This window comes from Corapipo altera, unplaced genomic scaffold (genome assembly GCF_003945725.1).
Source record: "Corapipo altera isolate COAL_440 unplaced genomic scaffold, ASM394572v1 68, whole genome shotgun sequence".
Taxonomy (NCBI): domain Eukaryota; kingdom Metazoa; phylum Chordata; class Aves; order Passeriformes; family Pipridae; genus Corapipo; species Corapipo altera.
Genome location: NW_020884919.1, coordinates 2,249,367 through 2,271,275, shown reverse-complemented (window position 1 = coordinate 2,271,275; position 21,909 = coordinate 2,249,367). Strand labels below are relative to the sequence as shown.

At 45.2% G+C, this 21,909-nt stretch overlaps 1 protein-coding gene across 2 annotated transcripts in view; it reads left to right on the top strand.

Annotated features, from left to right (window-relative positions):
- The first annotated feature begins 176 nt into the window (after window positions 1–176).
- The window catches only part of ACVR2A (activin A receptor type 2A), a 48,950-nt gene continuing 27,217 nt past the window's right edge, over window positions 177–21,909 (top strand). Inside the window, exon 1 of one of the 2 annotated variants that reach the window (XM_027656190.1) lies at window positions 177–1,998. In XM_027656190.1, the coding sequence (XP_027511991.1) occupies window positions 1,944–1,998 (55 nt within the window). In that variant the 5' untranslated portion in view covers window positions 177–1,943. The remainder of the gene's footprint in view (window positions 1,999–21,909) is intronic. The other variant, XM_027656191.1, reaches the window with a different exon arrangement.

The following is a 21,909-nucleotide window of genomic DNA, read 5'->3' as shown; positions in this document are numbered from 1 at the left end:
GGGCGGGAGCGCGCCCGTGAGGCGGCGCGCGCGGGCCGCGAGGGGCGGGGCGCGCTCCCGCACGCCGGCCCCGCCCCGCCGCCGATAGGCGGAGCGAGCGGGGCTGGGCGGGGCCAAGCGTGGAGCGACGCGCTGCGATTGGGCGGGGCCGCTGTCAATCGGCGGCGGCCGCCGCGGCCGCGGGGAAGGAGGGGGAGGCGGAGAGGAAACAAAAACAATCGCCCGGGCGCCGCCATCTTGGGCCGGTTCTCCGAACGCCACTCGGGTGAATGGGTAGATATGAGATTACCACGGCGGAGCAGCGGCAGCGGGGCACCCACGGCTGTTCCGCGCTGTCAGCCACGCTCGGCGGGCTCTAGGCACGGCCGGCGCCGCCCGGAGAGAACCCCCCGGCTCGGCCTTTCCGCCCCTAAGCTGCACTGCTGGAGGGACAAAGTTGGGCTGAGCCGCGCTGCCTCCGCCGCCCGGGAGACCGGGGAGCTGAGCCGGGGTCAGAGTTAGGGGAGAGGGCGAGCAGGGCAGCGCGCCCCGCTCCGCCGTGTGGGAGGCGCGGGGGGAAGGCGCTGCCTCCCCGCCCCTGCCGTGTCCTGCTGCTCCTCGCTCCGCGCAGGAAAAGGAAAAAGAGGAGGAAAAAAAACGAGGCGACAACCGGATCGAGCTCGGAGGGGTGGGTTTGGTGGAGGGTCCGTGTGAGCAGCGGCGGGGCGGCCAGGAAGGAGATGTGTCCGTGAGGAGCGTGGATCCGTTCAGGACTCGTGAATCTTGGATCCAGCCCGGACCCGTGAGGAACGTGGATCCAGCCCGGCCCCGTGAATCCCGGATCCATCCATCCTGTGAGGCACAGCCCCGCTCGCCTCCTCCCTTCCAAAGAAGCCCAGCTCTCCTGGAAGGAAGCTCGGCTCTCCAGCAAGGATTTGCCACAAAGAATATACCACCCTCCTCCTCCTCCTCCTCCCCCAGCGCCTGGATACACTGCATTTTTTTTTATTTTATTATTTTTTTTCCTACCCCCCCTCCCCAGTCGCTCCCGTGTGTTTAAAAACCAAATATAGCCTCTTTGCGGGGGGAGGGGATGGAAATCTCCTAGAAGGATTGGAAATCTTGCCGGGATTCGGGAGTGCTGGAGAAGGACGGCGGAGCCGGGGGGATGCGCTGCTCTCTCCGCCTGGCCAAGGACTAGAGCTTTGCCCCTTTCCAAAGGTTGGTTTGGTACCAAACTCTTGGGTTTTTTCCCCCCTTTTCCTCGACTGGGCTGCGCGAAATCCCTCAGCATTATTAAAGAAAAAAACCCCACGCGTGGCTGGTTTTTAAGGTAGTTTTTTATTTTCTCGTCGAGGAACTGACAGAACTTCCTCCCTTTCGCCGCGAGGTTTTGGAACTGGAATGGAGCTGCTTTTCTCCCAAACACTACAAGGTGCGTGAGGAGGGGGAGGCAGGACGAAAACATCGTGTGGACTCATCCCGGCCCGACCCCCCGACATCCACGAGGGATGATCCTGCACGGCGCTTGATGTGGAAAACACTTGGAGACTCAGAGACTTCGTCGTGTCCAGCAGCTTAATTCTTGACTCAGTTTCTTCTTGTTTTGGTTTTTTTTTCTTTTTTTTTTTTTTTTAAGTGGATTCGTAGCATTACTTTTGTGAATTGAATTTTGCCACCGTTTGTACAGAAGCCAAATGACACGTGTGTTTTGAAGCACGGTTCCAAATATATTTATCCCTCCCTCGACCCGGATTCTCTCTAGAAGGAGCCGCGGGGAGGTCGTCAGTGTCTAAACAAACCTGATTTTAGTGTTTTCTGAACACTACCTGCTGCAGAGATGTTGCTATAAATTGCTTTATAACGGTTCAGCAAGAAGGGAGATTTTTTTTTTTTTTCCAGCTTGCAGGACCCAGGAAACTGGATACTTAAAAGTCACTTAAATGTTTTAACAGCGTTGGAAAATGGGAGCTGCTACTAAGTTGGCGTTCGCTGTTTTTCTTATCTCTTGTTCATCAGGTAAGTGAATGTTCTTGGATCTGTTGCTTTAAACGGAAGGGGTTTGGGGGTCAGCGCTTGGAAGCTTGGGCTGAGGAGAAATGCGTTTTCTTCGGGTGACAAACGTTTGGCTGCGAAGGCAGAAGCTGCTTTTGTGTTTATTCTTGAAAATATAATAACGTGAAGCACTTCAAACACGCGCAGCGCTTGGATTTCAGATCAATTGTGTGGAATAAATGTGGAGACATAACCACCTAGTGTCACATCAGTAATCTGGCAGCGCAGTCACTGGTGTGTTGGATGGCGTGTTTTTAAATAAGAATTACCCAGCTGAAATGCTCTTTTTGCTTCAGTTTGATCTCTTACTCCGGGACTATTCACTGCTGAACGTCGACCTTCGTTAATGCTTCATTAATTTAGGACAGGTGCTGCTCCGAAAGCCGGGGCTCGTCCTTTAATGACAGCGAGGGGTGGTGAGGTGGACGAACAGAATTGGGGCGAAAAGCCAGGCTTTCGGTTTCTAAACAATAACTTGTAACCCTTTGCGTTTCGCTGTTCAACACGTCGGTGCGAAAACCACTAATTCCCTCTTGAAAGCGGCACAGTTTGAGTTCCAAGAGCCAGCTCCGAGTGCTGGGAAGGGAGCGGGGTGCGAGGACTTCCCCACGCTGCTCCAGGAGGAAAACCATGGCAGCAACCAGTGGTTGGGCAACTCTTGGTCCTGTTTTGCTTGGAACCCCACCAGTCTCACAAAAAAAAACCCCGATTAGGAGCCGCGTAAGGGTCTAATAGCGTTTCACAAGCGCTCCCCGCTTGCTCTTTGAGTGGATATTTAGTTTATTTTGGTGTATTTAGCGCCGTGTGGAGATTTTCAGCCCGGCGGGGCGCGCAGAAATCCACTTGTTTATCACCCTCAGAGCCACCAGGCGAGCTCAGCTCCCCGCAACGCCGCCCTTTAGGATTTCAGGGTGCTGAAAGGCAGGATTTTTTTGCTGAACAGGACGGTTTTTTTTTTTTTCGCTGCGGTCGGTAAATGGATCGTCTAGTCTTGTGTCTGGAGCGCCATCGATCCGTTCCGTGCGCGCTCGATGCGCTGCGAGAGGAGGGGGCAGCGCCGCCAGGAATAAACCACCCCCCCCAAAAAAAAAACCACCCCTCTCCCTGTTCGAAGCGGAGGAACAGCAGGGCAGGGTAAGGACACCCGCAAGGTTTCGTGGGTTTTATTCCCCTTCGGAAACGAAACGTTTTGTCTTGCGGTAAAATACGCGTCTTTCCCTGATGTAAATAAGTTAGGCAGCGTTCCTCTTCATTCAGGGATATGTTTTGTAGGGAAACTTTCCCCCCTCCCCTCCCTGTTTCTCGAAGACTTGGTGCCATCTGCTCTCCCTGTCTGTCTTTCTTCCACCTCTAAGATCCTTTTGCCCAGAGCACAGAACAGTGATTTTTGTTGACTTTACCCATCACGCATATTAAAAAGAAAGGTTGAGCAACAAAAAAAAAACCCGACTTTTTTTGTAGCATTTCTTGCTCGGGTTGTCCTTGGTGAGGGAGAAAGGATGTTTCTCTTGCTCGTGAAGAATTAATCTTGGCTAAATGAGCAGGAAACTGCACTCCGGACTGCTCCTCGTGTTAATGACACTGTTCTGGTGGTTATTCTAGTATTACACATTAAGTGTTCCGGTACTTAACAATTACTAAACTGCGTTCTGCTCGCCTAAAAATTTTAGAATGTCTGCAGTCCTGCTGCGGGTCTGAAAGTAAACGAGTTCAACAGCAAGCTGTTGGGTTTATGACCAAAATTAGAAGGTTATTCAAGATTTTAAGCATGAAGTACAGGCATTTTTATGAGTAGCGTTAGAACCGATTCGTCAGGTGGAGTTTTAGACTGAAATAAGTCTCATCATCATCACCAGAAGTTTCTTTTCCAGTCTTTAGGCTGATAATGAGCCTGCCCAGGTTCTGTATTTTGGAATGTTGGCAGTGGTTGAGGAAATCCTGGAGTTCAGGTGTGGGTGTACCTGGTTTTCCTCTCCAGCTCCTCACGGCCTGTGTGGGTGTCGGTTTTGCTGTTATTTCTTACTTTATTTTTATAGACAGCTCTTTTCTGCAGGTGTTTACAGAGCCAATTAGTACCCCTGTGCTTTAAATAGGTGAAAACTTGAGGTGGTGGGGTTTTTTTGCAGCCCGGTCGGTGTGGAAGCCTCTTCAGGTTCAAAGAGATTTTATTTTCCTATCTGCAAAGTGCTGTATGAAACCCTGCAAATGGACAGGAATTTCCAGTGGATCTGATCATCTTTGCTAAGGGAGTGAAAACAGTTCCCCCTTCTGACTAAGATATTTGAAAAAGAGCATCTGTGTTGTTATTAGGCTTTAAAATATTTGTAGATGCTCGGCTGGAAGTGGGTGTAGGTTTGTAGTAATCCAGGAGGATGAGATGAATGCACATTAACTCAACGTGAAAACAAAGTGCCCGGGTCAAGGTTCTCCTTGTGCCCTCTAATACACTTCTGAGATAAACCTGTGTGTGGTTTTGATTTAATAAGGAACAGAAGGTCCTGAAGGAATAATAAAATACTTCTGAACGAGCTTCCTGTGCTGTAGGTGAGGCAACACTGGAGGTGAGCTTCGCCAGGAAAATAGTGACTGAAACAGCTCGTTCATCAAAGAAGGTTCTCTTCAGATATTTATCTGTGTCCTCCCCTCCCCCAAGGAAGGGTGTTTGTGCTCTCCGGTTTTTGTGGTGGTTGCTCAGCTGGGCTTTGTGACATTTCGGGAGCAGAGAATGTGTGCTTTCAGCATTTGCTCCCGATTTTTTTGGAGCACACACCCTGTGGAGCTGAAAGTGGGGGAGATGTTGAAGCGGTGGGATTGTTTTCAACCCCGATCTTTTGTGGGTGCTGCAGTTCAACATCTCCCCTTTTCCTTTTGTTACTCTTTAAGCTCCTTATTTCCCAAAACATCCTTCCTTTCCTTCCACCTGCTCCACCTTTGGTGCCTGGGTGGTCCATCCTCAGAGTAGTTCTGCAGCTCTGAGTTTTGCAAGGGGCAAGACTTATATTTTTTACAGCTCATTTAAGCCAAAATCGTGCTAAAAAAATCACCTGAGCAAAAGAATCCACATCAGACAAGCCTCAGTCCTCTCTGTCTCTCCTGATGCCACATCACTCTCAAGCCACTCACAAGGTCTTGAGTGATTTTGCTGAAGGAAGTGGCCTGACAAAGGTACCTTTGTAGTTGAAGTAGCATTTTCTGGTTTTATTCTCTGGTTTTTAATGTATTCTTCTCCTGTCTCACACTGATTATTATCAGGGAAATTACTTTTTTTTAAAATTTATCTTCCCCCCCCTCCCCTCTGAAAAAAAATAATAACTAGAACTGTAAATCCTGAGATCCTGCTGTGACTTCAGACCCTGAATGGGTTGGGTGTTCTAAAGGAATTTGGGGGGGGGGGGAAGGTGAGACTTCTTCCTTTAATTTTGCTGCTGTACCTTTCTTTTTGGACATCATTAATTTCATAATTAGTTTGGTAGCCCTTGAAAACCCTGCTGAAGCTTTGGGAGTGTCTGTGGGTCTGTCTCTGCTGTGTGTTCCTGTGACTGTGGTTGGACCCTCCTCACTTTATTGCACGGGCAGGGCAATAAACCACTTCAGATTAGTGGTGCTTTGGCAGTAAAATCCTGCTCAAAATTCCCTTTTTTTTTATGAGAATGTACACTTTTTAATACTGATTTCATATTATTTTTATGTTAAACGTGTTATCACTGGGCAATACCCCAGCCCTGGTGAGAGCAGGACTTGTAAACCTACTTAATTCTGTTTTCAAGCACAGATACCTTTATGTAGAGTTTGATAATATACCTGATTACAGGGCAAGAAGCTGTTAACTATTTCTAACTGTTAATACTTAACATTTACAAGCCCTAAATCCTTCTGGGTGATGGGCAAGAGCTGTGCTTGTGCCAGTGCAATATTAGAGCATCACTGATGCTCTGCTTTACAAATGCTCCCAGAGATGCTGCTGTCAGGAGTTTATTTGCTTTATCTACCCTTCAGACACGAGTCCTTGCTCATAAATAAGGCTTAAATAAGTTTATCTTCCTAATTCTGGATGCTCTGAGTTGGTGGGCAGGTGTTCTGTGCGTGAGGGAAAAGCTGCTCTGTGCTCTCTGGGGGTGCAGGAGATAATTGCTGCTCTCATGAATAATAGTTTTCAGCTGGTTTTAATGGAGAATATTTGAATACCTTTTTTTTTCCACCACCTTTCTGGAATTAGGGGGCACAATTCCTTAGGTGATGGGTTTGGCTGATGTGTAAATAAGGACAAATAAATAACTTTTTCTTCCTTCTCTGTTTAACCACAGACATTGGTTTTTGTCCTATCATTAGTTCTAGGTAGGTGGGGAAAAACAACAGTAACTCCAGTGTTTTTTCATTCCTAATTTTTTCCTTCTGGCCTTCTACACTTGTGGTTTTTCCAGGCTGGAAAAAAAAAGAGGGAGGTTTTGACAGGGAAATCTGAGCGCGGAAGAGATTTCTGGGTGAGGGGGAGATGCTTTTACACCACTTAATTAACCAAAAGCAGATTAATGCAAATGCCTGCTGGAGCTGGATGGGAGCATCCATGGGCTGTTGGCTCTCTGATGTTGCTGCAAATGAGAACTCCTTCGAAAGATCAGGAAAATTACGGATTTTACAGCCCAGTTCTCGGGAGATGGAATCTTAATGTGCTTTTTGTTGCCTCGGCGCTCGAAATTGGGCACATCTTATTATTTCCATATGGAAATTGGGAGTGTTATGGGGTGGCAGTGGCTTTGTGGCATCTCTTGTCTTCTTTCCCCTCAGTGTCTGTGTGGTGGTGGAGGTTTTTCCTTAAAAAAAAAAAAAGCGGAGCATATTTAGGTTTAATCCCACAGGAAATGAATATTTACTACCCTGTTGTTTACATGACATCTCTCTGTGGCTAAAAATCCTAAATGTGCATTAGATGCATCAAATCCTTTGGTTGCTGGTGGAAAGAGAGCAGAGAAGGGTTTATCCATGGCAGGAATTATTGTCGTGGATTCCCAGCCAAGTGAGCCTTGGTGAGAAAGATCCACATTCCTGGTTTTCCTCTGGATTTCCTGGCTAAAGCCGTGTAACTGGAAGCAAGAAAAATAGCCAGTTGACTTACTAACTGGAGGCATAAATCTTTGGTTATGTGGTCAGAGGGATTAGAAAAACCCTTGGAAAGGAGGGGAGCATTTGTGGGAATCCCACCTGTTCCTGCGGGCGGGAGCAGCTGGAGGGGAGCTGGGATGGGATCAGCTCAGGCTGGGTGTGGAGCTCCTGCTTTGGGACAGCACCTGACCAGAGGTGGGTACAGACCCCTCAGTTATTCCCCAAGTAGTTCAGTGACAGAATGTACCTTCTCTTCCTTCTGGCTGGGAGCTCTCCCAGATTAATTAATCCCGTTTTCCGGCTCGCGGTCCGAGAGGGATGAGCGGGGCCGGGGGGGCTTTTACCTCTCTGCTTCCTTTGTCAGGGTTCTCCTAATGAACTGGGCTGGGATTCCTCTCAGGGAGAAAATGAGCAAGGGACACACTTCCAATTGTGTTGGTGCCAGGGAAGGTCCGAGTGACGCTGGAACCCCCAAATCCCGGTGACTTTAGAGCCTGGCAGGGGGGGAACAGGAGCCCTGGGCTGTGATGCCAACTCTGTGTTTGAGGGTAAATTAAGTTATTACCCAATCCTAAAAACCCCCTGTGGTAGTGCTGGTGTTTCTGCTTAAATTGGTGCAGGATAACCTGTTTCAGATTAATAATAACTGAATTAATCACCAGGATGCAGAGTCAGTCCAAAATTGTAATTAATTTCACCAAGCAGCTTGTTGGTAACTATTAAGCTGCACTGGCACAGCCTTCCTGTGATGTTGGGCACCATTAGTTGGCAAGAGTTTCGACAACAACATGTTGTTGAAATAATTTAAATGGCTGGATCCCGCCTTCTGACATTCCTTAATTTGTTAGGATAAAACTTGTGTTTTTAAGGATTTATGTGAAGCTGTAATTAGGCAGTAATTCCGTTCAAAATGCTGCAACCCGAATTCAATTAAAAGCAAACTCCTGCATATTCCTGACTGTGATGGGCATGTGAGAAATGCCAGGATGCTTTGCCCTGCTTTTATAATTCTTTAATTACAGGAGGGAAACGTTGCCTACAGTCAGTGAGTTGGACTGAGGGAGTAGATAATGAACTGAAACGCTGGATCTTGGCTTTAAAAAACCCCGAAATTTCTCAAATCCTTCAGTTTTCTGAGCTTCCTGGAGTCGTCAACAGAGCTGAAACTAAGAAAGTGAACAGTGTTCTGCATTTACAACAAAACTGTATGTGGGAATTACAATGCAGTTTGGGTTTTGCTGTCTGCTCTCCTTTTGGTTTCTGCCCAAATGAGGCTGTTGTCCCAGTTGGGAAGGTTCCACTGTCTCTGCAAGGATGGCAGCAAATGAGTGAAGCTTTGCTGCTTTAGTTCTGCCCACCGACACCATTAAAAGCTGATGCCTGATAAGTTGCTTAAGACAATTTAACCTGAAGGTTTTGTTTGCAGAAAGTGGCTGCACAATTATTTTGAAAACTCTGAGAGTCTGTATAGCCCAGAATCGTGTGGCTTTTTCTAGAGCTTTAACTCCTCCTGTGTTTTCCAGCAGCCGATGATTTCCTGCCACTTCACCAGAAAAAAAGGATTAATTTTTCTAACTTGCAGAGGTGGCAGATTGACTTTTAAAACTGGATGCTACAAGGACATGCAGGAGGGAGAAAGTGGTTCAAAAACCCCACTTTAGGGTGGTGTTTGTGTGTTTTCTGACAGATGCCAAACTCTTTGTGAGGGTGAGTCAACAACACACAAGGGGTTGGTTTGTTTGTTTTGGAAATTTTTGTTTGGTCGGTTTTCTGAGGGGGGAAAAAAAATGGGAAGGGGTAAAGCAACTGAGGGATTGGTTTTGATTTTATTTTTATAGGTTTGACTGAAGGATGTTTTAGAGCTGGTCTGTGGCTCCTCTGTCTGAGTGTGTCTGGATTGCCAGGGAAAGGAGCTGCAGAGGGAACACAAATCCCGCTCCCAGGGCAGCCCCGGGAGCGCTGGAGCTTGTGCCAAGTGGTGTCTAATGAGCTGCCACCCAGCTCTGAGGGGTGGTGCAGGCAGGGGGGCAGTGCCAGGAGGACTCAACCAGAATTCCTGCAGCTTCAACGCTCCAACATTCCCTCCTCTCCTGCCTGGGAGCCTGGAGCGTGTGCCGGGAAAACACTGGCGTGGTTTGCACTGGGTGCAGCTCAGAGCTCGTGTCAGACTGTCCCACTTACAGAAGAACAACCTAAAATCCAAACCCAAACCAACCCATAACCTGCTCTGGGAGCAGAGGGACATCATCCCATGGATCCCTGAGGAGCAGCTCCATGGCCAGGTGTTCCAGGTGTTCCATGGAAGGGATGTGCTCAGTCTGTGACCGTGGCCCCAGGGCCAGGGAACAGTTTGATCTGCAGTGTAGACACAGAATTGGGAGAAAAAAGTTCCCCACTTCGTGTTTAAAGCTGATTTTTTTATTTTAGATGAGTATTGGAAGTTTGGATGCAGCACCAAAGTTTCACCTCTGTCTGCCTGGTTTTAATGTCGCCTCAGGGCTCTGAATGGAAACGGGGCTGCCCTGTTTGGAATTCCTGTCCAGTGCAGTGCCCACCAAACCTGCAGGTCCTTCCCAGCAGAGCTGTGCCCAGTCTGCAGCCACCACTGGTCCTGGTGCAGAGGCTGCTCTGTCCCCAAGGCCCAGGACATCGTGGGTGACTTCCATGACATTCCCATTGTCCTCTGGTCTCCCTGGAATGACATCCCTGCCCCTGAGCTCCCCCACCTCTGGCATTGTCTGCAGATCCCTGGGGCATTCCCACCTCCTCCAGGCACCCAGGAAGGTCTGACCCTGGCTGGGTCCTGGGGGAGCCCTTGAGGGACATCCTGTCCCTTAGGGAGCAGTTCTGTTCCCATCCCAGCTCTATCTGCAGATCTCTTTGCTCTCCCAGCTGATTTCACTGTGTTCCAGCACCTTCCTGCCTTTTGGTGCCTCACCAACTTGGGATTTCAAAGGGTTTTCTTTTCCCAAGTGAAACCTGACCTTATTTTTTCAGGTCCAGAGTTCTTATCTCACCTAGATAACACTAATCTCCAAATTATCTTCAAATACTGCCTAAATCATCACAGTGGTCTTTCTTCCCTCAGCTGTGTTTGGAATACCTGGATTTCAGTATCAGCACACATGAGTTGGAATTCAATCTGCTTTTAAATCTAACCAATGATTTCATCAAGCCTTTTAACATGAAGAACACGTTTCCTTCTAGGAATTTCCACACAAACAGGGAAGTGGTTTAATTTTGTTGTTGAGGTGCAGTGTTAAGTGTAGGAGACCAAATTAAACTTTGCAGTAACTGTTAATTTTAGACTTTTTTTGCTGGTGTTTGTCAGCAGAGGGTACAGACAGTTCTCTTCAGCTCACAGCAATTACATGATGGAAGTGTTTTCTTTAAATATTTCTGCGTTTCAGGGTTGACAAATATTTAGGCTGTGAAAGTTGCAGGATGGCACACAATTGTTTCAATTACTGTACTTTTTATGAGGAATTAGGTTACTTATTTTTTCATTTGTTTATGAAGCTGCTTTAAAAGTAACACAGAAAAGGTTAAATATTTTTTCATTTGAATTCTCTGATCTTTAATTTTGCAAAGGGTCTGTTTTGCAACTTGTCCCCGGGGATAATTGAATTTCATTAAATTTAGCACAAAGCCTGTCAAAAAGATTATCTTAAATGGCTTTTAAAAACGTTAATGGCTCGATTGTGTTTTATTTAACTTAAGGTTGTGGCACTGGGTGGGGACAGACCCCAGCAAATTAAACCTCGTCTAACCTTGCCCATTTAGAACAATCCAGATGAGTTGTGAGCTCCTGACTGCTTTCCATGTGCCATAAATGTGTTAAAATCAAGATGTGGAATCAGGAATAACTTGTGAGAAGGGGATTTATTTTTATTTTTTTTTTCATTCCACTGGACACGGAGTGAATCCCTCATGAAAAATCCCGGTGCTCCAACGGAGCTGTACTTTTCCAGTGCCTTAAAAACATTGGGAGGGATGACGAATAAAGGCCAATTAATTTTACTAAAATGCTGTTTGCCAAAATATTTCTCGGAAATTTAATAATCCCAGGGCTGTTTCTCTCAGTGTTATTATAAATATGACGGTGTTGGAAGCTCTTCCATTCCCAGGGAAGACGTGAGGGAAGAGGTAAATGACCAGTTCCCATTTCTTAATGTGTCAGAGTCAGAAAATGCCTGGTGGAATTTGGTGGAATTTGCTAAACTTTTGGGATATCTGTATGCTGACAAAGGATATTTTGGAAGGAGAGCTCCAGCTGACCTGAGCTCTTCTCCTTCCTCTGAACTCATCTTCCCACTGTCCTCCTCCTATCCAGAGTCAGTCCAACGCTGTTCCCTTCTGTGCATTGTTCAGGCAGCTTCAAAACCCACTTAATTACCTCCTGCTTGCCCAGAGGGCTCGTTTCAGTTGTAGGATTTTGAGAAAAGCTGCTCAGAGAACAGGGAGACAGAAAGTTCCTCTTCCTCACCCCCATCCCCACGTGGTGCTGGAGCCCCACCTCACTCTGGGTTCAGACTTTGGGCTGGGCTCATCCAACTTGCTAAAGCAGCAAAAGGGACTTGGAAAAAAGGGCCAGTGGCTTTTTTCAGTCAGTTTAAAATGAGGGCAAGGATTGGGTTAAAAGGTGATGGAGCAAGGGAAGAGATGGGTGGGATTAAGGGCTGGCAGGAATTGTCCTAGGAAGTGAATTACCCAGGGAAAAGGACACAGTGTGGGTGAGTGGAGCTGTTCTCTGTGTTGGGTAAGAACAGGAACATGACACAGTTAATTATCATTTTTAATAACCTACACCTTTAAAAAGAATTTTGTTGTCTTTTCCAGAGTTTTTCCAAGGTTCTCAATGCACTCATGTTCTCACAGGATTTTGTTCTCTTCCCGTGATTTTTAAATACCTTCATGTTGTTGCCCAGAGAAGCTGTGGCTGCCCCTGGATTCCTGGAAGTGTCCAAGGCCAGGTTGGATGGGGCTTGGAGCAACCTGGGATAGTGGAATGAGATGATCTTTAAGGTCCCTTCAACCCAGATCATTCTGTGGTTCTGTGATCCAAAGGAATGGGTGACCAAATTCACTTTTATCTCCCAGGCTCTCTGGGAACAGTGAGGTGGGAACCAAATAGAAGCTTGGGACTGACACAGTCACAGAGTGGCTGATACAATACAAGTTGCATCCCAAACTTGGGAAAACATTTTGGAAAGGCTGTTTGCAACATAATCTTAGCTGTGTCTAATTTGTGTTACATTTTAACTGCAAGTGCTCCTGGACACTTACACTGAGCGGGTCAGCAGGAAACTTTGTGCAAAGACTCCGGGAAAATTCTGATCCAGGCAGAGAACTGACAGCACTCAAGGGACTGGAAATGAGGAGGGGAGAACATAGGTGAGGTCTTTCAAATATTGATAATATTTGATAATGCCTGACTGTACTGAATCAAAACACGGCATCAAGAGTCATATTTACAAACAAAGGCTGATCTGGGGGTTTTACATCTCAGCTGAACAGCCTGCAGCAGTTCTGGATCTGTGTCCCTGGGCTGAGAGGTCTCCATCTCAGGAGCATCTTCCAGTTGCCAGGGGAGTGTGAAAGGAGCAGGACACTTGTCAGGAGTTCTCATGTTGGTGCCATTTCAGTTATAAACTGACAAAAGCCATAAACCAGGAATATCTTCCAGACAGCAGGGCACAGTCTGGAAAGAAGAGATCAGGATGAGATTGTGGTACTTGGAGTTCAGCTGCTGACCAAGTCTTTGGGCCACCACCTGAACTCATCAGCCTTTGGTGACACTGCAGTGTGAAATCAGCCTCGGGGTTGATTTGAACCTTCCCTCAAGTGCTACTTGAGGATTTCTGGTGTGTTCAAATCCAGGCCTGGGCAGCAAAAGAGAGATAAATTGATCTCCAGTAGCACTATCGTGAAAATTCTGCATAAATCACGACCAGTCTAGAGCAGTTTCCCAACCATGGACAAATCTCACTTTATATGTCGTATGAAACGTGTCATTGATGTGTTTCTTCCCTGCCATGGTCAGCTCAGCTCAGCCCAAAACCTGCCTCCCTTTTAGGGAAGAGACAAGCAAATATTCCAAGGCCCAGACTGCAATTCCCAGCATCCTGTTCATTGGCTGCTTCCAGTTAACTGGGATATTTAAATTGCTTTGTCTTAATCTTTAAACCCTTCCTTTCTTGAGGGGCTGGATTCTGCTGAGTGCATCAACAGTGACCTGCCACCACTGGAGAACAGAGACCCAAATGTACATTGGTTTTCTTTTTTTCCCCCCCACTTTTCCTCTAGCAAGGCTGTTTATTCCTGGGATCCATATCCTGGGATCCATAACGTTCCTTTCTTACTTACCTTTGCCAGCTCACCTTTTTATTCAGCTCACCAAAATCTCCAACCCACCTGCCAGTCTCCAAAAAGGACTTTGGTTGTTTGTGGCTGGAGGAGTCTTTCTGGAATTTTAGGAACTAAAGTGCCTTGTCTGGAAAATTCTGGAGGAAAGATGGAGATAATGGCAGTGGAAGCAGAGAGAGAAGTTTGATCCCACACTCTTCCTTTCCAAGCAAATCCAGAACATTACATGCAGGAAGTGGGTTACTTCTTGTTGTTCAACTAGTTTTCAGCCAGGCTGGCACTTGGGAACAGCTGATTTGTACAGGAAAAGGGGGAAGAGCCCTTGGATTGATGTGGGCTGCCATGGGCTTGTAGAGGAAGTAAATGGAAGGGAATGACTGACATTCCCTGGTCAGATGATCCTCAGCCCCGTGGGATCAAACCACTCTGGGGCTGACGAGGTCATTGAAGCCTGGGCCCGCTTTGGGAGCTGCTGAGCTTCCACACAAAAACCTTTTATATGGAATTGCCAGTAGCTGCCTTGCACTGGAGAGCTCTTCTCTGGGAAGTGGAATCCTTAAAAAAAATTCTTGGTAGTTCAAGGAGGTGGCCCCGAGCCTGGGAAGGATGGGCTGGGCTGGAGGCACCACAGGTAGAAATGTAACTTCTGAGTGTGTTCCCTGTTCACTCCTGAGGTGCTGAGGGCAATTCCAGCTTCTGTGGGCACCAGGCTTGAATTTCTCCTCTGACCCGAGCAGGGAACCGGGATCCTGGGAGTTCAGGGCATTACCAATCTTGGAATCTCTGTGTAAACAGCCATTGGTTAAACAAACATTGTAAGAGAGGACTAAGGCAGCTGGAATGTTGCAGCCACCTTGGCTGCTGAGCGGGGCTGGGGGAAGGGAGGTGTCAGGATCCTGCTCCCCTTGGTTTTCAAGGAAGTTTTTATTACAAGGTGGCTCAGAAAAGCCTGGGATTCCATGTGTGGTCTCCATAACACCAGTCCTGCTGCTCTTGACAGGACGGAATTAACCACTCCTGAGGCTGCTGCGCTGGAAAGTTGAGTCACTGTTGCTGTTTGGCCACTGATTTACCAAATATGTTGGTGTGTCGGCTGTCAGGAGGTAATCATTGTCCTGGGGGAAAAAAAAAAACAAAATAAAAGCACAACAAAAAAACCCCCAAACAAATAAAAAACCCCAAACAAACAAAAACCCCAAAACAAAGCAAAAAACCCCAAAACAACCCAAACCCCCAAAACTAAAAGCAGGCGATTTGTCTTCTCATTTTTAAGAGCTGTTCTCCTGTCGATCTCGGTGCTCCAGCTTTTTGCATTCCCATCTAAATACTCACAGACTGCTGCAGGAAAAACACCTGGAACAGGCAAAAGATACGAGAGTTTTGTCCCATAAAATTTTTTTTGTTGCAGTTGTGGAGCTCTGGTGTTCCGGGCTGCCAGGAGGATTTACTGCTGAGTGGATTCCTCAGCTGTGACAAGGGGAACACCTGTCTGTGTGTGAGCAGCAAAGACATCTGGCAGCAGAAACCCTTAAACTTGTGTTTATGATTTCTGTGTAAAACACTCCAAGTGCAACTTTGGAATTCTCTTGAGAAGGGAAGCGTCGGTCTCGTGGAGATCGGTGACTATTTTAAAGAAAACAAAGCCTTAAAAATACATCATCCTTCTGTCCTTAATACCTGAAAAGTCTTATTTTACTAATGAAAAAAATGCATGTTTTGGGGTGTTAATAACCAAGAATAAAAGTCCCATATGAGCACATATATAACTTTATCAAATGTGAACAACTTGAAATCTGCTGAGTTCTTTTAAAGTATCCAAAGAATTCCAAGCATCAGGCTTTGATGATGTGGCTTTTAGGCATCATTCCTTTTTAAATCAGGTTGGGAATTTGAAGTGAGTAACCCACATACTGCTGAGTACCTGTAATTTCTCCATCCCAATCCACTCCAGCATCCTACCTCGGGCTGATAACCATGGCAATATATTTTAGGGTTGCTTTTTGGGGCTGAAGTACCTTGATAACTTGTCTTTTCTTCCTGCTCAGCCCGGCCAGCTGCTTCACATCAAACCCCCTGAAATGATTGATGAAGGTACTTTAAACAGAAAAAAAAAAGTACATTTACTAATGATGGATAATTAAACGGTGGAACTCAGCGTTTCAGAGCATGTGGAGATAAAAAATGATCTCGCAGATGGACAAATTCAGGGGGGATGGTTTGTTCAGAGGTGATTAAACTTGCTCTGGATGGAACTTCCAGGTCAAACCCTTCCCGATTGCCGAATGCTCCTGCCAAAGGAGTCCAACCCACAGCTCCCAATGCCTCTGAGACATTCTCCTCAAAAGGATATTTGGGATGAAAATTAGGCTGACCTGTGTTTATGCTGATTAATTCCAGACTGCTTCCCAACCCTTGGAAGTGTTTGGACACATTTGTTTCCTCGTCCTTTCCAAACAGGACAACAGTTGTAGCCCCAGTGTTTGCACTTGGCAGTTGGGGGTGTGCATTGAGGGGGCAGCATTGAAGTGTTCCTTGCTCTGGAGATTCCCTTTCCCTCCTGTAATTCCTGCTGAAGGGGGAGTGCTCCTTCCCCTCCCTGGGCCGGGTTTCCACAGCTGGGCCTGGCAGGAGGGAGGGAGTTGACTCAGCACTTGGCGTCCTGTGCAAAGTCCACTCTGAGCTCTGCTTCCCCCTGGTTTGGGAGGTTAAATTGTAGCTCCCGCTGTGATTCCCTCCCGGAGCCCTCCCAGGGTTCTGTGGGGGGCAGGGGGGTGTGGGTGAGGCAGGGGCTGAGCAGTGAAGGCTCTGGGGGGATCCCACAAGTGCTGGGGGGTGAATCTGCCCCGCTGGGTTGGTCTCCTCCATCCCAGGCAGGGTCAAAGTCTGGCTTCCCCTCAACACCCCGTCAGCACATTCCGTGAAACGTGCTGGCTCCAAACCTGCTCCTTCCAGGTGACTTTAGTCCCAGTGGCAGTGCAGACATGGCACATGGCATGGGCTGAGCCACACTGGGTGTCCTGGGCTCCCTCAGGTTGCTTTGCTGTCCTGAATCCTTTGTCACCAACGTTGCTTGAGCAAAACAGATCCAGACTGGTTGATGTGTGGTTTGTACTCTTGTACTCAAGTCCAGATTTCTTTTCCCTGGTATTAAGAGTCAGGCACTGATAACCTTTGGGTTCAAATTCTGGCTCTCTGATTCCCTCACCCAGATAACTGAATGGTCTGAAAAGTTCCTTTTTCTTTTGCACCTTGTGCTGGTACAGGACTCCTCGAGTAGCTGCTTTCATTGACACAGGGTTAGTCTGATTTTCCAAAATGCTGTGAAATCCAGAACTCAGCATAATTATTGAGTATTATCCCGTGGTACAGTCCATGAAGAGATATTCCTTGCCTCTTCCTCAGTGGGTGGAATGCTGTTTCTGAGGGATCCTGCATTGCTGTAACCAGCCACATCACTTCTGTCGTGGCTTAAGGCAGAGTTGGGAAGATCTGGTGAATTTGTGCTTAGCAGAGAATGGCATTAATGGAATTGCAACTTAAACTTCTTTTTTGGGATCTTTTGGCTGATGAAATTGTCCTATTCCTCTCCTGCTGACAGTATCTGATATTTGGTAATTTCTTAGGGGTGTTTTTGGGCCTGTCTGGCAGGTCTGTCCCAGATAAACCAGTGGACTGTTATGGTCATCTTTGTCCTCTTAGTGAGGGAGAGGAGGGATTCACACCCTGGGATTCACACCCTCTGGGCAGGGAAGTACTTATGGAAAACATATTTCAGGAACACCATTTTACTACCATGGAACTTGGGCTTTTAATCATCAAATTTAAGGCTGTTGCTTTGTCAAGGTGTCAAGAGGCTTTTTCATGTAGCACCAGCATTCACCTTCTGCCTTTAAATGTGTTCTTGAAGAAGAAAAAGGGCAAAATCATATCCTAAAGTGCCTCCTGGATTTCAGATCACCCGATGTCATTTCCTTAATTGTGAGCTGAATTTAGAAGACAAATTAACTCGTGGTGGCAAGTGCAGAACTCCCACCTGAAAGCTTTGGTTTGTGGTGGTGTTTCCTCCTGAATCCCTGAGTCATCCCTGGACTTTGCACGTGTTTTCCGCTGGAAGTTGAGTGAGAACTGTCAGAATTTATTCAGCCACAGCCTCATTTCTTCTGTTATTAAAGAATAGAATATATAAAATTAATTCCGTGAGGTGTCATAATAAAAATTGAAGTTTATGTGGCTGCAGTTATGATAGCAACTTAATTTTATTTGCTAGGTACAAACCAAGCAGAGTGCCCAGTTCTGGTTATTCTGCCAAATTTACCTAATTAAAATTAAGCACAATAAAAACTTTTGCAGTCCAAACCAATCCCATGGTTTTGGATAAATAGCCAAGGTCTGAGGGAGCCTCTGCATGGTCTTCCAGCACTTCAAAATTTCCTTCTCTATCCAAATACTTGGAATTGTTGCTCTTTTTTTAACTTATCGTGGTGGAATCAGGTAAGAAAATCGAAAAACTGCCCAGAAAATAGATTTCCTTGCTGTGGCACCGTGAGTTAAATACCAAAACAACACCCAGAAATGAACTTAAACCATAATATAGGAGGGTATTTCTCTGAGAACTCCAAATTTTCACAGGTGTGGGAGTCACAAAAAGTGTGCAGAGCCTCCCTTTGTTAAACTGCTTTTTGTAGGAGGTTAAAGTTACATTAAAAAAAATTTAAAAAAAAAAAAAAAAGGTGTTGCCAGTAGGACTAAAGATAGGAAATGCTTAAAATAGCTCAGGCAAATGAACTCCAGCACTCCAGGAACACTGCAGAGCTTGTGCAGGGAGAATAAACCAGGTGCTTCAGTGAAATATTGACTTTTCAGGGGGAGCTGATGTTACTGGGGCACTGCTGGGAAACTGTCTGTGCCGGAGCTTTGCATTTGAAAAGAGAAGGTGACAAATTGGGAAGGATTGGAGGGGAAAAAGGGACTTCCAGGAATAAATCTTCTTGTCTGGAAATGCTGTGTTAGAGAGGGAGTGAGGAATCTCAGAGCAGGGAGCAGTGTGGTGACTGACCCAGAGGAGGGATTGCTGACCTTCAGCTGTTACAGAAATATTAAAAATCAGTATTTTCAGTGACTCCCGGGGAAGGGGAGGGATTTACACACAGGGTGCTTTTAGAACTGAGAGATTTAACACTGAGATTTGGAATCAAACTCCCCAATTTGGGCTCATTTTCACAGCTGCTGCCTTGGGCTTATGAGACAATGGATATTTTTTTTTGGTGGATGTGTCTCTCCCGTGTATGATCCCAGGGCAGATCCTATGAAAACCTTGGCAGGAGGGAAAACACTTTTATTTAAGGACACTTTTATTTAAAATAAATGACATGGTTGCTAGTGAGTATGCAAAGTTATTATTAAAGTCAATGAAATGATTGCTGGTGAGTGATGCAAGAGAGGATGGACCAGAACATAAGCACGATAAAGGCAGACAAGGAATAGATTATTTTTGTGTCAAGGGACATGTATTAAATCACACAAATATTCTGCATCACCACCTCTCCAATTTTTAATTCCTCTATAAAACAGAGGAGCAGCATAAAAAATGTAGAAAATGTAAGAAGAAAATTGAAAGGAAGCTGATTATTTATATTTATTATTTATATTTTTGAGTCGTGTCCCAAAGCTGTCTTCCACTTTATTGCTGCCTGCTGAGCAGGCAGTAAATACTCCTTGAATACAGGAGAGCAAATCAGAACTTAATTCAACATTTAGGGAATTCCCCCTTTATCCCAGCAGTGCCAAGTAATTGTTGCTGCTCACTGGGCTTCCTTACCAATACTTCATCCCATCCCTGTGCCCACATCCTTTATCCAGGGAACTCTCCAGGTGTATTTAAAATTCCACGAGCTGGTTTTTCCAAGTGAGCAAGGACAAGCCTTGTAATCACCGATAGATCTCTGATTTACAGATCATTACAAATACTTGCCACACATATATATATATATATATAATTTTGATTTTGGAGGAAAAGTCGTTTCTGCTTGCTCAGGAGGTGATAAGATTGTGGACTAAATGTGATTAATGTTCTTTGCAGATGTTGCTTTATGTGCTTAGGCTTTCAAAGTAAAGCAGTCTAGACTGTCTGTCTGCATTCTCCTGCAGCTTTGATCTTGATTAAAACTGGTTGTGTTACATTTATCATCTCCCTTTCTCCGCTGCCAGAAAGCATCTGAAATGTTCCTCTGTGGTTTTTATTTGTTGGGATAGAAAGAGGCTGGGGGAGCTGGAAAAATCACACATTTCCACGTGGAGGAGGAGCAAAAAAAAAAACGGGTGTTTTGTACCTCAGAAAGGCTTCAGAGCAACGATTTGGGTGATTTCAGACATGGGAAAGGTTGTTCCAAACGGGAATTCGGTGCAGAGGGAGGGAATGGAGGGAACACAAGTGGAGGTTTCCCTCCTGTTGGATCGGGATCTGAGGGAAGGTGGTGGGTGCTTTGATCCTGGAGCTACTGGGATGTCTCAGCTCTGATATTGGAGCTCTGAGCACCCATTTATTTATTTCCTTCTCCTCAATCCACGTTTGTCTCCCTGATTTCCACCCTCACAGCTCCAGGAGGATGGAGCTGGATGACTCCAAGCTCTGGGAAAAGGGTCAAACACATCAAAACACCCAAATAAATACAATTTCTCGGGGGCTGGTACAATCTGGGAGAGCAAACCAGGTGAAAAAAAAGTGATTTTCTCCAGCCTTTGCTCTGATATTAAACCTCTGGTTGCTTTGGGAAGGCAAACCTTTTAACACTGAAACAATTTTACTGGTTGGTCAGTGAAACATTTTTGGGCGTTTCCATTAAATATTAAAGGTTTATTTGCTATTCCAGGCTCACAAATTAAATAATATTTAGCTGTTACAAACCACTTGTAAACCCATTATAGGAGGCAGTGAAGTCTGTGTTGTGGCATTATTTCATTTTTTCCTGGTCTTTATACAATCCTTAAACTCTTCTGGTTTTGTTGTGTCTTGGCAACAAAAGAGACACAAACATTTTCTGATTTTTCTTTTATTGTTATTATTATTTTAATGCATTTTTCTTTAGTTCCGTAGCAAAAATTGCCATTTCAGGGCCATTTTTTTCATTGATTTGCAAGCTATAAACCCACATATTTTAGGATTATTGTGCTGTAGATCAGGGGGTGTCATATCAAAATTCAGCTTGACCCTGTGCTGTCAAAAACCCAAAATCCAGCAGCAGTAAATAAGTTTTTAGTGTTGTTTTGAGTACTTTTCATGACAAACAGACAGTGATGCTCCTGTTGGCTTTCATTTTTCTGAGTGCATGCACGTGGCTCCTAAATGAGAGTTTAATTTGATGTCTTAATTATTAAATTAATTAAATATTACATTAATTAAATCACTCGAATAATAATAAATTTAATCGTAATAAATAATAATAAATAACTTATTAAATAAAATAAATTAAATACACAACTTTTAAGCCTTTAAAACATGCCTTCAGTGTTTTCACACTTAGAGATAATTCCAACAATAACCTTGAGTTTCTTAAAGTTGGTTTTGTGCTTTGTTTTGTTGGTCAACACCAAATTTATTGTTACTCAGACATAACCATAAATAAGAATATTTTGGTCTTTTTTTTCCTTAGGTTTTTTTTTTTCCCCTAAATTTTACTGGATGTTGGGAGATTAGAAATACAACCTCCAAATATTTTTATTTTAGGGAGACCACTCATAAATTACTAAAATTGAACCTTTTAACATTCCTCCTGATGAGGGAAAAGAGAGGTAATTTCATCCCATTCTCCCAAATTTCCAGGTCGAGTCAGAGAATTTCAGAAGCATTTTTCTGGTGGCAAAATAACAGGAGCTTTCATCCACTTCAGAATTTCTTTTGAGAAGAGTTTCTGGGTGGATTAATATTTCTTTGGCCGTTTTTTGGGGGGCCAAACTGCGTCTCCATCATCATCTTTTTGTGCCAAAAAGCTCTTGCAGGATTTATTTGGATTTATTCCCTTCATCCTGAACAACAAACAGCCTCAAAAAAGGCTTTTTTCTCCTTTTTTTCTGCCTTGAGAAAAACATGGAAACTTGTTTTTAAGTGCTTGTGGGCAGGGAAAAGAAATAAAACCCACTTTTTTTGAGGGTTATTTTTGTATTGATTCAGAGCTGATTTATTTATCATCTTCTTAAAGTCACTACTACAAAATTACAATTAAGAGTGGTACAAATGCAATTTTAAGTTCCTTTTTCCAGTCACTTCTTAAAGCCCTGATAACAAACACAAGCAAAGTTTTAATATGAATTATCCTGACTTTATTCCTATTGTGATTTTTAAATGCTTCCTTTTGGGATTTTTTTCTTTCTTTTAGTTGTCAATATCTGGATATAATTAATAATAATATTTTT